Raw genomic sequence first — 16,351 nt, 5'->3', positions numbered from 1 at the left:
TGTAGTCAACACATTCTTCAGGATTAGGAAGGAGATTAGGTAGTGGTCGGACCAATCACAATGGGTTATGGATTCAAGTTCAATGGTGTTGTCCTTCTATATGATTGGTTCAAACGTGGAGCCTCTAATGAGTCATTCCAGCGTATGTTGAAATCCCCAAGGAAGATGTGGTTGGTATGTTTATCAGAGTTAGAAGAGATGGTTTCCATTAATTGTTTAATGAAAAGAAGGTTGTTTCCCAGGAAGTGGTAAATCTTGTGGAGTTTGCAAACTATCTTGCTATTGTTCCAAATTTCGATCTCTAGGTATTTGCAGGAGGTCATTGCCACAGTTTTTGACTGTTTCAGGGTGAGCGTGGAGTGGTAAATGCATGCTAGTTCCCCTCCACCCCCCCCCCCCCCACTTTTCCAGATCTATCCAGAATGATGATGTTCTAGTTGGGGTGGACTAGGATGTCCAAGCTAGGTGAGGAGGTCTTGGTGAGCCATGCTTCTGTTAATATGATGAAGTCAGGGTCACGTGTGTGACTGAGATCTGCAATATCAGCTGCATGTTTAACCGCCGATCAGCAGTTGAGAAGCATAGACCTAAGAATTGGTTTCAAAAGCTTCACGGTGAGCTATGGGAACTTGAAATAGGTCGTGTTTGTTTAAGGTTCTGTATTTGCAATTCCGTTCTCTAAGTGGTTTGGAGGGAATAGTCTGGATAGTAGCTGTCAAGGATGGTAAATCGCTCTTCGTAGCAGTATAAGACAACAGAACGGTGTGCATGTTGGTATCAGATAGGTGGTCAGTAACCCTCTGGGGTCTGGACATGGGATTGAGTTTTGCAGATCAAGCTCGGAGAATTTTCACTGTATGATGTCGCATTCCAGGGGTAGTTTGGCCATCCAATGAGGGGTGAGCAGTTTCGTTTCGTGAGTGGGGTTCGGGTAGCCCTGAGGGTAAGGTGGAGTATAAGGATCTTCTCTAGCTTTGAGATGGTGTGCGTAAGGTTCTGAATATTGACTTTAACTAGCTGTAAGTCTTGACTAAGATCAGCAAGTTTGTTGTCCAATGAAGTGGGGTAATCCATACCTAGGTGAATGTAGTGTGGCCTCGGGACAGAGAACGTGTGTACCTCCTCCAGGGTGGTTGGAGAGGTCTGCGGGCGAGCAGGAATATAGGAGGAGAGGGCTATGATAGGAGAAGTGATGGGAGAGTAAAGGTTAATAGAGGGACTGCTAGGGGTCGTGATGGGTAGAGGGTAGCCAATAGAAGTTGTCGGCTGAAGTATCCTAAGATCGTTTGCAACTGGCGGCACATAGTGTTGATGAGTCACTGATGACTGTTTGGCGACGAGAGTGGTCAAGTGGTTCTCCCCCCCTGGGTAGCAGATGGGGAAGGAGAGGGTGTGTCATTGTGCTGGGGAGTCAGAACAGTATCCAAGAATATCCCCTGGCTGGGTTTATTGCTGGTTTTAGTGCTGTATGTATTAGTGCTTATCTCGTATCTGTATTTCCATGATAGACATAAGCGTTGAATAGTCCCGCCCATCTGCAGGGACTCCGGAGCACTTTATCCAATATAACTTCTTAAGTGCTAAAGTTCGCCTTTATTCGGGAAGGCCTTGAAAAGTCACCTAAGAAAGCCATAATGCAGCCCAAGAACCGGCTACAGTGATCAGAGTTGAATAGGAGTGGGGTGGGCGCACACTGCCTCACACTCCAGCACTCAGTTTGCCCCGATGCATCATAATAAATTCAGTGCATGATAACACTTTCTTCGGTGTCAGGCTTTAGTTTTTCACCCTTGTTAGTGCAGCCAGTGCTGTGTATCTCTAGACACGTGTTTCAGGATAATTGTCCTTCTTCAATAGAGAGCAACACTTTTTTGGGGGTGCTGGAGATGCTGCCCAAAGTCTTCTCAGGTCTCAGTACCAATCGCTGGGCGCTGGTGCATCAACCAGAGCTCGTCTGCTCCTTAGCTCAAGGGATCCTTTTCAAATAGGAGTGGGGTGGGCGCACACTGCCTCACACTCCAGCACTCAGTTTGCCCCGATGCATCATAATAAATGCAGTGCATGATAACACTTTCTTCAGTGTCAGGCTTTAGTTTTTCACTCTTGTGGTTGCAGCCAGTGCTGTATATCTCTAGACACGTGTTTCAGGATAATTGTCCTTCTTCAGTAGAGAGCAACACTTTTTTGGGGGTGCTGGAGATGCTGCCCAAAGTCTTCTCAGGTCTCAGTACCACTCGCTGGGCGCAGGTGCATCAATCAGAGCTTGTCAGCTCGTTAGCTCAAGGGAGCCTTTTGAAATAGGAGGGGGGTGGTCGCACACTGCCTCACACTCCAGCACTCAGTTTGCCCCGATGCATCATAATAAATGCAGTGCATGATAACACTTTCTTCGGTGTCAGGCTTTAGTTTTTCACCCTTGTTAGTGCAGCCAGTGCTGTGTATCTCTAGACACGTGTTTCAGGATAATTGTCCTTCTTCAGTAGAGAGCAACACTTTTTTGGGGGTGCTGGAGATGCTGCCCAAAGTCTTCTCAGGTCTCAGTACCACTTTCTGGGCGTAGGTGCATCAACCAGAGCTCGTCAGCTCGTTAACTCAAGGGCGCCTTTTCAAATAGGAGGGGGGTGGGCGCACACTGCCTCACACTCCATCACTCAGTTTGCCCCGATGCATCATAATAAATGCAGTGCATGAAAACACTTTGTTTGGTGTCAGGCTTTAGTTTTTCACCCTTGTTGGTGCAGCCAGTGCTGCGTATCTCTAGACACGTGTTTCAGGATAATTGTCCTTCTTCAGTAGAGAGCAACACTTTTTTGGGGGTGCTGGAGATGCTTCCCAAAGTCGTCTCAGTACCACTCGCTGGGCCAGGTGCATCAACCAGAGCTCGTTAGCTCAAGGGAGACTTTTCAAATAGGAGGGGGGTGGGCGATCACTGCCTCAAACTCCAGCACTACTAGTGATCAGAGTTCTTCATCTTGGAGTGGCAAAAGAGGAGACTGTAATCGCATATGCTCCTTGTACCTGAATAATTTTGTAATGGCACAGAAAAAGAACCTTCACAAACCCTTTTGCTATGAGAAAACAGAGATGAAGAAGTGCAGGGCAATGTAGCCCATAGGCTGCAATTATAAGTGAAGAAAAAGAAGGCTGAACCTTTAGGAGCAGATAGACCACCAATATCCCATCATGCTCAGCCAGAGGCAGTTACCTCAGTCCTTTTTTCCCGCTCCTGCTGACAGGACCCTTAAAGCATTAAACTCAACTGCAATTTAGATCTTCAAAGTTCACTGTTTTTTGCTTCACTCTACATCTTTTGTCTTTCTCGACTCGACGACAGAGGTTGACATCGAGGAGAGACGAATACCTTACAAAAGGAGAATCTACTCCTCATCTGACTCACATTTCAGATCTCCATCTCTGGTTGAGATACCTTCTTCTCCCATCCTGGTATCTCTACAACCAGACTTATCGGCTCCAACAGCACCACTACCTCCAGCTCTACCGGCTCTGCCTCCTCCGCCAGCAGCTCAACTTTCCGTACTACCATCTCTACCAGTACCTGTTCTTCCTCCTCCTGTAGTACCTCAGATTCCCATCACGCCGACCCCTAGGAGATCACGTTCAAGGACACGCAATTGCTCTCGTCATAGACACTCATGGAGATATGTCCTCTTCGACCAGGGGATACTCTTTGACCTTGTCAGACATGTCTCAACCATGGTTCTCACCAATTGATGATATCAACACCTTTCAAGAGGTCCTGGTTCGAGGTGTATCGAAATTGAACATACTTCTGGCGACCCCTACTCGGTCGACTTCCATGATCTTTGAAACCCTCCACCAACGTACAACCTCTACATGGTTACTTCAGCTAGTACCTAGTCTTCTGGAGCCAGCCATGGAATTGTTCCTTACTCCGGCTGCTGCAAAATCAGCACCAACCAGGCTCCAAAAAAAACATATTGACCACCGGAACAAGATTCGCTGTTCCAATGTGCTGATCCTCCTCCTGACTCAGTGGTAGTTTTAGCTGCCCGAAAGTCCCACACTACCTCACCATCTGCTATTTCTCCTCCTGATGAGGAGAGCAAAAAGGTGGATTTCTCAGGACGCAAAGTTTGCAGCATGGCGGCTACCTCCATGAAAGCAGCCAGGCCACAGCCCTACTAGGAAGGTACGACCTTGCCTTGTGGGATTCCATTCTCCACTTCGCTGATCACCTCCCAAAAGACCACGGGGAAGATTATCCAGAAATTGTCCAGGAGGGAGCTATTGTCTCCGATCAGGTCATCAGCAGTGCAGCAGATTACTCAATTCTAGCTGCCCACAGTTATTGTCACAGGATCTCTTTACATCAACATGCATGGCTTCGATTGACATCAATGAAGCCTGACGACCAGTTGTGTCTTCAGAATTTGCCTTTTTCTGGTTCCACTCTGTTCGGCTCGCACGTCAACGACAAAATGGCGAGAATGAAGATGGAAATAGATACGCTAAAAGCGACGCGATCAGAAAAATGTAAAGAACAGCAGCATTCATTCTGTCCTTACCTCCTCCGTTTTCCCTCACAGAGAGTTCAATCCCCTCAATGGCAGTCAAGCCGGTTGCAGCAGTATCTGCGACCCTACTAGTCCCAGCGCAACCACAAAGAGTACGGACCTCCCAACAAGCTGACCAGGGAGGAGGATAACCTGCAGCATCAAAACACTGAAGCCTCTCTTCCCCCTCTTCCGTTAACCATTCCATTGGGGGGAACCATGGCAAATGATCTGGCATAGTGGCAAGGCATAACAGACTCCTGGGTCTTGAATATTGTCAAACATGGCTATTGTCTCAGATCACTGCCTCACAACCATCCATTCCGCCGAGGTCGTCCACGTCTAGCCTCAAGCTTTTACAGGAGGAAGTCAATACAAGAAAGCTGTGGAACCGGTCCCTCGAAACCAGCAAAGTCACGGTATCTACTCCAGATACTTCTGCCATTCTTGCAAAAGAATGGCAGATGAGTTCAGGCCTATTCTCGACCTCCGCAACACAAACAAGTGAATCCGGAAGGAAAAATTCACTATCAGATTTTACCATCCAAGGTTACTAGGAAATGCCCTATGGATCGACCGGTCCAACAAATTTATTTACACTTTTCCTCCAATACTGCTCATACCAGCAGTCCTTCACAAACTGCGAGGACAAGATCGCCCTCTCCACTCATGCTGTAAGATCACTCCAATGTTGGTGTTCCCAGAAAAATCTCCTGAGGGGAATGCCGTTTCACCAACACACACCAACACAGACCATTGTCACTGCTCGGATGGGGAGCCCACATGGATCACCTGCAGATACAAGGGCTATGGTCCTTGAGAGAACAGACATATCATATCAACCTTCTTGGACTCCGGGCAGTTCACCTAGCACTCAAGGCCTTTCATCCTTCATTCAGGACCAACACCCTGCTTGTTCAGATGGACAATACAACCACCATGTACTACGTGAACAAGCAGGGGGGAAGAAAGTCCAGAGCCCTGTCACAAGAAGCTCAATTGGTCTGTCACTCCTCGCCAGGAATCTGATGTTGGTAGCCGCACACCTGCCAGGTGTGCAGAACGTCCACGCAAACGCTCTCATGAGGGTTCTCGACTAAATGGTGCTGAACGAAGTTGTACAAGATATTTTCAGCTTGTGGGTCACACCTTCTACAGATCTGTTCCCCACAGAGGAAAATAAAATATGCAGCAACTTTGCTGACAGATTTCTACCACCCAAGGTCACTAGGGAATTCCCTATGGATACGCTTTTCCTCCGATACCGCTGATGCTGGCAGTCCTGCACAAACTGGCGACCACAACAGCCAAGATGATCTTTATCGCTCCTGAATAGTCGAATGTGTTTCCCGGACCTCCTTCGCCGGTCTATCTGTCCACTTCACGTTGCCTTGCAGGCCGGACCTTCTCATGAAGTTCAGAGGTCAACTGCTAGACCTCAACCTTTCCTCTTTGAGTTTGGCATAATGGCTGCTGAGATAGTGCAGTGCGGTCATCTAAACCTGCCTCAGTAGTGTATAGACATCCTAAAGGAAGCAAAGCACCATCTACACAATCAGCTTATTCCTTTAAATGGTGACGATTTTGCATGTGGTGCTCCTCCAGACAGATTGATCCCACCTCTTGCCAGGAGATCATTCTCCAGTATTTATTACACCTGGCTAAATCTGGTCTTAAATACTCTTCGATCAGAGTCCACCTATCTGCTCTCACGGCATACAGGAAAAGTCCTTCACAAATATCTTTCTTTTGAATTCCAGTTATTAAAGATTTCCTAGAAAAGTTAAAGGTTTTTCCTCCCATTAGCCGCCCTTCTCCATGGGAGCTGAATGTTGTACTTTCTCGCCTCATGTTTCCTCCCTCTGAACCTATTCACAAGGCTTCACTACAGCATCTTACATTGAAAACTGTGTTCCTGGTGGCCACAACTTCAGCTAGTAACAAAAACCACATGTGAGACCCTGGCCACATTTTTTGTTCAAAAAGTGGACAAAATGTATCATGACATCGTGAACGACCAGGCAAAAACAGTCTCCACTACCCTCCCACTCTCTCCTTCCCCCCTTGACACTGACCTACCCTCAAACCTAGCTGAACAACCAAATCTTCATGAATATTCCCTGTCAACTTGGCCTCTACTCACTATAGAAAGTTTAACAACACACTTAAATCATTAAATACGGGTCGCCGAATGACCCCATATCTGCTTCAATATTAAAGCAGTTAAGTGCTTCCCCATTGTTGGTGATAGTCAATCTCCTTGATGCCTCACTACAGGAAGCGGTCATTCCATCATCCTGGAAACACGCTATGATTCATCCCCTCTTGAATAAGGCTAAGGCTGATCCTGATGTGCCCAGTAACTACCGCCCCATATCCTTACTTCCTATCTTTTCTAAGATCTTAGAAAGACATATCCACCAACACCTTAACCTTTTTGTAACGACACATGATCTCCTCCATCCTTCCCAGTCGGGCTTCAGAGCTGTCTTTTCAACCGAAACCACCCTACTTGGGGTCACTGAACGTATACGTCAACACCTGGACAATGGTGACACCGTGGCGCTCATTTTACTGGATCTGAGCGCTGCTTTCGATACGGTGTCACACACTGTGCTAATAAACACACTTATGTCACAAGGCATAGAGGGGGGTGTTTTAAACTGGCTCACCGCCTTCCTCACAATACGTACCTTCCAAGTTTTCTCACACTCAGTCTGCTCTGAAACCCACTCTTTTGCCCATGGGGTTCTTAAGGGCTCTATCCTCAGCCCTTTGTAATTTAATCTTTATCTTAGACCATTGGCTGAGGTAGCCGAAGAATCAGGACTATCCCTCTTCTCTCATGCCGATGATTCTCAAATCATCTTCTCCCTGTCCTCACACAAAAATAATGACCCATTGACTCTCAAAATTGGCTTAAATAAAATATCTCTGTGGATGCAGCAACATTTTCTTAAGCTTAATGGAGAAAAAAACGAGATTCTTGTATTAGGAAAGAATAAAGATCTTTGGAATCCCCAACATTGGCCAAGCGAAATGGGCACTCTTTCGTTTCCCTATATCCCAAGTCAAAAACCTGGGCATCACATTAGATGACTCACTAAGCATGCATCCCCAATCAATTAAAGTTGCAGAAACCTGCTTCACCATTCTCAAATGGTTAAGGAAAATCTGTTGGATGTTACCGGACCCACCAGAAAAACCGTAGTCAATGCCTTAATTTCATCTAGACTTGATTATGGAAATATCCTTTACCTGGGGTCGAACAAATCAGTAGTCCATAGGTTACAGATGGTACAAAATGCCGCTGTCAGGCTTCTGTGCGAAGTCCCTAAGACCACTTCTATCTCGACCTACAGACGCAAGCTGCACTGGCTTAAAATTGAAAACAGAATAAAATTTAAGGCACTGAGTTATATGCACAAATTTAAATCCTGTTGTGCTCCTCGCTATCTTCAGTCCTTGGTCAGTCCTTACTTTCCCTCACGAAATCTCCGTTCTGCCACCCAAGGGAGGTTTATGGGCCCTAAATTCAAACTAGCATGGATGGGCGGTAAATCCTTTTCCTATCTTGGTCCCTCAATCTGGAACTCTCTACCCACAACACACCCCAATGAGGCTAATTACACACAGTTTCGCAAGTCATTAAAAGCTTGGCTTTTCGACCAGTAAACTGAACTGTCAATCTGTCTTTCAGTCCAGTTTCGTCCTATGCGCCGGGAAACCCTTCTTGGGTATCTGTTGCGCACTATAAATTTAAAAACTAACTAACTAGGAGAGTTAGTGAGATCCAGGACCTTTGCACACATGAGCTTTACACTGTCTTTCACTCTTCCAAAGTAGTACTGCGCACACATCCTAAGTTTCTCCGTAAAGTGTTCTCAGATTTCTACATAAACCAAACAATCAGTTTACCCACATTCTTTCCAAACCCTTCTTCTCCAGCTGAGAGAGCTCTCCACTCGCTGGATGTTAAGAGGGTGTTAAAATTCTTTTTGGACAAGCCCAAGTCCATTCGCAAATCACAACAGTTGTTTATCAACTCTGGCACTGTCTGCACAGGGTTAGCGACTTACAGTCAATCTCCATGTGGATTGTCTCCTGCATTCTCTGCTATTATCAGCTAGGTAATACATTTATTTCTGGTAAGTCAAAAGCCCACTCTACCAGAGGCAAGGCAGCAGCTGTAGCCTTAATGAGGAATATCCCCCTAGCAAGCAAATATTTGCAAGGCAGCTACTTGGAGATCAGCCCAGACGTTCACCAGATACTACTACCTGGACACAGGTGCTAGAGCAGATGCTCTAGTAGGACAGGCATCCCTCAGAAATCTTTTTTCTTAGCGGTGTACATATCTTGTGGTTTCTGTCTACTCCACCGCCTCAGGGGATGTGCTTACTATTCTATTCAAGGCTTATGACTGTACATGGAAATCCCCTACGAGAGAAGGTATCGTTTCTTACCTGTAACTCCAGTCCTCTCGTAGGGGTATTTCCATGATAGGCTTAAGCAGCCCTCCCTCCTCCCCGGTAGAGTGGACAGACACTTTCATGTTCCGCTATTATTCATTTAGTACTGGGGTAACTCCCTCTGGCTGAGCATGATGGAATATTGGTGGTCTCTCTGCTCTTGAAGGCACAGCCATCTTTTTCTTCACTTATAATTGAAGCCTGTGGGCTACATTGCCCTGCATTTCTTCATCTGTTTTCTCATAGCAAAAGGGTTTGTGAAGTTTCTTTTTTTTTGTGCCATCACAAAATGATTCAGGTACAAACAGCATATGTGATTACAGTCTCCTCTTTTGCCACTCCAAGATGAAGAACTCTGACCAGTGTAGTCTGCTCTTAGGCTGCATTATGACTTTCTTAAGTGACTTTTCAAGGCCTTCCCAAAGAAAGGCAAACTTCAGCACTTGAGAAGTTATATTGGATAAAATGCTCTGGGGTCTCCGCAGTTGGGCAGGACTATTCAACGCTTATGACTACCATGTAAATACCCCTACGAGAGAACTGGAGTTACAGGTAAGAAACTATACCATTTTTACAATTTCTAAAACTTTGTAAAATACTCCATAAACCCCACCGGACTTACAACAAATAGAAACTGTAAACAAGAAAGCCTGTTTATAATACAAATAGAAAAGTAATCATGACATTCTTGTGGAAGCTTCCGTTGTGTTAAACAGCATCTTCAGGTTTTCCATTCTATTCGATTCACACCAGGGAGGAGATTGATTATGACTTCAATAAAGTATCACTACTGTGAAGAACTAATATTACAAGTAAGTAACTTTTGTTTCTCATGATAGGCCCTTCATTGATAGTCAAAACTTTAGACTAGAATAGCAGACTAATCCCAGTATACCACAGAGTGAAGTTACCAGAGAAGTGTGAAAAGATTGAAAACCTCATAGTAAATAAAATGTTTGTTATATACACAAATAGGTTGTTCGGGGTAGAGCAATCATCTATTGAGTCTTTTCTTACATTGGATTCTAAGTAGTATTGCCTAGTAAAATCTTGAGCAGACTTCCATGCCACAGTTTTGCAAATGTCTGATACGTGGATATCAGACAACCAGACTGTAGTTGGTGTTTTAACTTTCGGTTTCCCTGATAAGGAACGATTAGATAACTGATAATATAGTACTATACAAGAGACAATCCATTAGGAAATGGGCCATTTGAAAGTTGACAATCCTATTGTCAGACTGGAAACCTTTAAAGTATCAATGATAGTGGTAAAATGGGCATAGACTCAACAATAGTGTTTGTTAAGTAGCACATCCACCTCATTTGAAACAACCCAAACTTGAGTATATGGGGTGGAAGTTCTAACATTGGAACTCCCCCTTGAGGCCCCATAGCTGAGATTTTGACCACATGTTATGTGAGGGAGTCCCTGAGAAAACCTCTACTCTCTTTGCATGTTTACTTAATTTGACAGGATTTTAATCATTTTCTACTGCCTTCAACTTCTTCCAGGTAATGTTTCTGCTGCAATGTACAGTGAGTTGTTTAACCCCTACCCCACAGCTTTCCAAACTTTTCATGTTGGTGACACACCTTTTTGTGAAAAAATGTTCAGGGACACGGTAACGCGAGCAAGCGAGCCCAGACCACCTAAGGGGCGTCGGGCCCCACACCCCACACACACACACACACACACACACACACCCACACACACACCCCCCACACCCACCCCACACACACACCCACAACCCCACACCCCCCACCCACACCCTACACCCCCCCACACACGCACAACCCCACACAACCCCACACACACACAACCCCACACACAACCACACAACCACACACACACACCCCACACCCAACCCCACACGCAAAAAAATGCAAGTGTCCGTCTGTAACACAACTGGTGCTCATGTAAAGCGCTCTGATACCTTTGGCTCTAGTTTGCGCAACAAAAAAAGTTTGGCAAAAGCTGCGTGGTAAAGCGTAAAGGATGTTTTCTACCATTATTTATCAACGTAATTCCTTTCTTAGAATTACTCCACTTGGCTACACTGATGGTCGATTGGTCCCAAACTACGTTCACTTAAGAATTGCCTGTTTGAGTACTTTGAAGCCCTGGAACATTTCATGTTTGGCCCTCTTTTTCTGCTTTAACTTCCTAAAATGCCTCCCATGAAGAAAGCGTTAAGCTTCCTCTACCTGGCTTCAATTTTACTATTTTCAGAAATACCACCCCCAGTGCAAGATCGTTAATACGGGCACACTTGTAAATATGTACTTCACTTCACCAAAAACAAAAGGTTCACAGTATGAAAGTGGAAATGGTGTCTCTCTGAAATGTACTGACGAACAGCAAAATGATGGCAGCAACGCTGGAGAGCTGTCTGCAACCGGGAGAGTGACGTCAGCAGAACATATTCCACCCAAGGAGTCCCCATCATGGGTTGTGACCTTACTTGGCCCATTGGGGGCAGATAAACGCCCGAGTGTTTGCTCTGAGGCCCCTGTGAGGCATTGGTGAGGAAGGCGCCTCGTGACCTGCTCCTTTACGTTGAGCCGTAGACTGGTTCGCAGCTTGGAAGGTTGTTTTCCATTTATCAAGATGTAGCTGACCTGTGACACATCTATCACCTGTTTATCGGTTCATGGCTGTTCATCTGTTTATCATCCTCCCCCAGTCTTCCTTCGAGAGCGGATCCATGCACTCATTGGCTTTAGAAAAAGTGTGAGAAGTGTAACATTTATTTTTGCTGAACCAATCTTACTAGTTCATTTTCTGGAGCACTCAATAGCCATTTACACACCAAACGCGCTGTGCTGGTGTTTTGTGACTGCACCTAGTTGAAAGTAAAGAAATGTTTGCAGTTTGGATTCTGGGCCTCAGCCAAGACTGCATTCTCTAAATACAGCTTGGTTGGTTAATGGATTTGTAGCATGTAGTCAAACCTGAAAGTTATGAGGCTGATTTAGCTTACTCTTGCTTTGATTTTAGAAATTCTTTTGAGAGTGACGAAGATGGAACTGTGTATTACATGGACCGTGTCAATTGTATATGAACTAGATGGCCCAGGCAACAACAAAGAAACAAATATTTCCTCTACCTTTTCACAGCGCTTCATTTGGTGAGATACAGGGGTGAACTCTTCCTATCCTTGTTATCTCGGTTAGTTCCATCTGTGCTGTCCGTGTAAAGCATTAACGGGAAAAAATACTAGAAAAAAATATATTTATGGAAGGTCACAAGATCCTTTCTGGACGGGAGTCGCATTTCCTGTTTTACATGAAGCATGTAAAACAGGAAAAGAGACCCCAGTCCAGACACCGACCTTCATGCAGGTGATCGCGCTGCCACTAAAAAACGAACGTATGGATTTGGACTCGCCTGACTCCGAGTCTCACAGTGGCCATGAGCAGCGCCGTAGCACTGAGGGGGGAGGGAGGGAAGGAGGAGTGCTACGGCGTCATCGCGCGACACACCTACGTGTGGGGCACGACACAGTAACATGTCGGGCCACACAGTTTGGAAAGCTGTGCCCTACCCGCTCATGACGGAACCACGCCGTTATGAGCCATGGGCGGCGTGTGCTCATGACGGCGTGGTTCCGTCATGCTGCAGCCGCTCCGCCCACGCGGCACTGATTCCCCGCCTGTGCGGGTGAATTAGTGAGTGGGCGGAGTAGTGACGGAACCACGCCATCATGAGCACAGCTCACCCGTGGCTCATGACGGCGTGGTTCTGTCACGAGCATGGCGGCGCCGCGTTTCCCACGCCCCCCCCAACACCGCGGCGGAATTAGCCAAGGGGTTAAGGAGTTATCTAACATTTTACGGTCCAGGGAAACAGCTGTCATCATGATGACCATAAATGATTCAGGCATGTGAATATGTGAAACATTTAATACTGGAGAACTATTACACTTAAGAAACTTTGCATTTTGTTTAATCTATAAAGTCTCTAAGTGAGTGTGTGGCTTGTTTTGGTATGTGAACATGTTTCCTTGTCTATTTTTACATAGGTGTTAACAAACTGGGATAAGCATGACATGGTCATGTCCAGTGATCAAACCGCCCCTCGCAAGCAGGAGAGCAGCAAAAATTCAACAGATATGGTGAATAATTCATACATGAAAACCAGTGAACAAGGTTCATTCTGCCTAGAAAGTACCACTAGACAGAGGGAGGGGTCTTCAAAATGCAGTCCTCCTATTGTGAAAAGAAAGATTACCTGTCACAGTGACGAAAGCTATGGTCATACATCCAATGGAAAAAACAAGTAAGGCTTCTCACAGTATCAATACTTAGGCTGATACTAGACCAATACAATTTTGATTGCTGTTCAATAATTTATACAGAGTAATTAATTCAAACCTTCATTTGTAAGTATAAGCTCTACATTCCTTCTTCAGCACCAAGGAAAACCAAGGCAAACGTACTGGTTGCCTTGCTTAAATTATCATTTAATACTAATGTGAATAAACTTTGTAGAAAACCCTCATTGAGGTTGAGAGGTTTAGAAATGCTACAGTTAACTTAAGCCACCTTTTTAGCATTTACCTTCCAATCAAAGTTCTAGTCCTTTCCTGCTGTCTTTTTCCTTTGTCACAGCAATGTATGTTTGTAAAGCGCACATTCAGGAACATGCCAGGACTTTGATTTGCGACTATTGGGTCAGACACAGATCCCTGAAGCCCTCTGAGCCATCGTACCCAGCTACATTGGTCATTTCTTTTCAGTATCACCTTCCATCTTCAATGAAGTTCCCTGTCTCTTTGCCAGGTGGCATGTGAAAGATGTGACCGATAAACACACTGTCATGTTGCTTCTTTTAAATGTGTTACTTCTTGGATGTCACATTTTGGTTATATTTATTATATGGCAGTTCATTAAGATTTTCAACTACTTAAACTTAGTACTCTTCTTGTGAAAGGCCAGAAACTGGTTTACATTTTGTAAAAAACTAAAAGGCTGCATTTCAACTTACCATGAATTAACTTGCATATCCTTTTATTTCATGATTTCTTCAAGTGTCATGCCTGGAATGACTATTAAGTGACTTTAAAAATAATGACTTGAATATAACTAAGAAAGGGTAGCTGAGCTGATGACTGAGTATTAGGGGGCTCCTCTCTGAGTTGCGGACTCCGCTCCATGTTCACAGGAGTCTTACAGTGTCATTCAGCGATCTCAGCACCAGCAACCTGCTGACTGCTCAGGAAGTTCACCGCTCCATGCATATAAGACAGTATCTGTCTCAGAAACTAGAAGAAATCATGTGAGACACTTTGGAATCTTCCCTTCTAGTGAGTTTCAAGTAAGATGGCAGGCAACGCTGGATGTGAACGCCGTCTGTGTCGCCAGAGCCTCATGGTGTTAGTTCTGCGAGTTGCTAACTGCAGTGCTCATGCCTGTTTGAGTGGACGACCAGAGCACTAACTTTCTGCAGTGGCAGATTGCCCTACAGCAGTTTCTCACTCAGTGGATGTCTTCCGCCCTTTGGCTGCATGGGTGAGCGCTCAGCTCAGCCAATTTCATTCCTCTGTGGTCGGTATCATTGCCTTTGTTCTGTAAGTTTGTTAAGCTGCATGATTACAATGGGAACTTAGAAGTTAGATTTAGAAGGATTTAGGACACTTCCAGTTTAGCTAGGGGGAATCAACTAAAAACCTAGACACTTGGCTAGTCAATACCCTTGGGAGCACCGAAGTACTCGCGTTACCTCACCCACGGACGGCGGGTGCATAGGTGTGAAGATGTGTCGGGTTTCGCCGTTGAGTCCTATGGAGCCTTTGAAGAAAGATGTCCGGGTGGATCCAAGGGGGATCGAAGATGAAGAGGACCTGAAAGCAGAGGGGACAGAGTCTGGGCCACTAGCCAGTGGCCGGGTGGAACCAGGAAGGAACCAGACGACGTCGAGGAGCAATCAGGTGCTGTCTTGAAGATTGTCTCTTCAGCCACGCGGACCAGGAGGCGCCGACGACGACCAGGTGCTGGAGAGGAGCTGTCCCACGAAGGTTCTCGCAGATGGAGGGGTCGACTTCCGGATTGGAGTCAACGAGCCTTGGCAAAGGCAACCCACGCAAGATTCAAAGAAGGCTTCTGGTGCAGACCAGCAAGGTCTGAGGTGCCTCACCTTTGCAGGGAGGCAAGGGCCAGTCTGGAGCAACCAGACCAGCGAGGTGATTCAAAAGGATTGTCCTCACAGAGGCTATTAGCCAACGGGCCAGCAACCGGACAACGCGTGGAGCAGAACACAAGCAGAAGGGCCCCACGCAGAACTCGTGGAGTGTGGAGGGCTGATCTTCGGTGCAGGTGGAGCTCGGGCTCGGGGTTTCTCAGTCCCCAGTGCACAGCTTCGAGGATGCTTCAGGAGCTGCACAGTTAGCAAGTTGCAGGCTTTCCAAGATGTCCGGTCCCACGTGTCTCGTCGCCTCCACGGTTTTCAGCTATGCTGCAGTCGTGAAGAGAGGGTCAGAGAGGTCTGAAAGTCTGGGTCTTGTCACGCTCTGTGCTCGGGTTCCGGCGGGGACGTCGACAAAGCAAGCCGTTGATTTGCTGGATGGTGCCTGGTTGCCCAGGGTGGTCACTCTTTGGCCACAAGGGAGATTCTTCAGTCTTCAGCTTCAGCTGAATGAGTTTCGTGTCAAGTTTCGGTTCTGGATTAATCTAAAGTCTCAGGACTCGGCTCCTACCTTTATACATCTAAAAGGGGCTGGATTACTTTCTAGGTCCCTCCTATGGGTGGGACCAGGAGGGGAGGGGGGGTTACACCCCCTCTCCTTTGTCCAGTTTTGCGCCAGAGCTGGGGCTGGAGTGCCCCAGCAACCGGTTTGAACTGGGGTATGCATGAAGCACCTAGTGTGCTCCAGGCAGTGTCTCATTCTATTCAGCCCTCCCTGTCCCAATACACAAAGTCCTGTCTCGGGTGGTGCTCGCACCTCTCCAGGCAGGAAACCTATTGTCCAAACCTCTGTGACTGGAAGGACTCCCAACAGCAGGAGTTCAGACTTGTGTCTGTGGCAGCAGCGTCCATTTTGTGCCGCTGGGGCTCTGGTTAACTTTAAGCGGGATAGTCAGCAATAACATGTCTTCTCCCTCTAGAAGGGTGGAATGCTACCCCCGTCGCCAGAATTGGCGAGGGGGTAGTATTCCAAAGCGTATGACACCTTACACGAGATGTTTGGATAAAGCCAAACCAAAGTTAGCATTTAACCGCGAGGTTTATAATGCACTTAAGAGTATATGGTACGGCAATATCATAGAACAGCTATAAAGACATGGTTCTGAAAGCTGCAGACAGGCTCAGCTCATGCTAGAGCACCATCTCACACATAACCAA

General features: G+C 46.2%; 1 protein-coding gene across 5 annotated transcripts in view; it reads left to right on the top strand.

Moving 5' to 3' along the window:
- The window catches only part of ANKRD31 (ankyrin repeat domain 31), a 2,265,957-nt gene that overhangs the window by 385,932 nt on the left and 1,863,674 nt on the right, over nt 1-16,351 (top strand). For all 5 annotated transcript variants that reach the window (XM_078675241.1, XM_078675243.1, XM_078675240.1 and 2 more), the window contains one exon: nt 13,032-13,288. In XM_078675241.1, coding sequence (XP_078531367.1) covers nt 13,032-13,288 — 257 coding nt within the window. The remainder of the gene's footprint in view (nt 1-13,031; nt 13,289-16,351) is intronic.

Source organism: Lissotriton helveticus, chromosome 2_1 (assembly GCF_964261635.1).
Source record: "Lissotriton helveticus chromosome 2_1, aLisHel1.1, whole genome shotgun sequence".
Lineage (NCBI taxonomy): Eukaryota > Metazoa > Chordata > Amphibia > Caudata > Salamandridae > Lissotriton > Lissotriton helveticus.
This window is presented reverse-complemented; position numbering and strand designations above follow the sequence as displayed.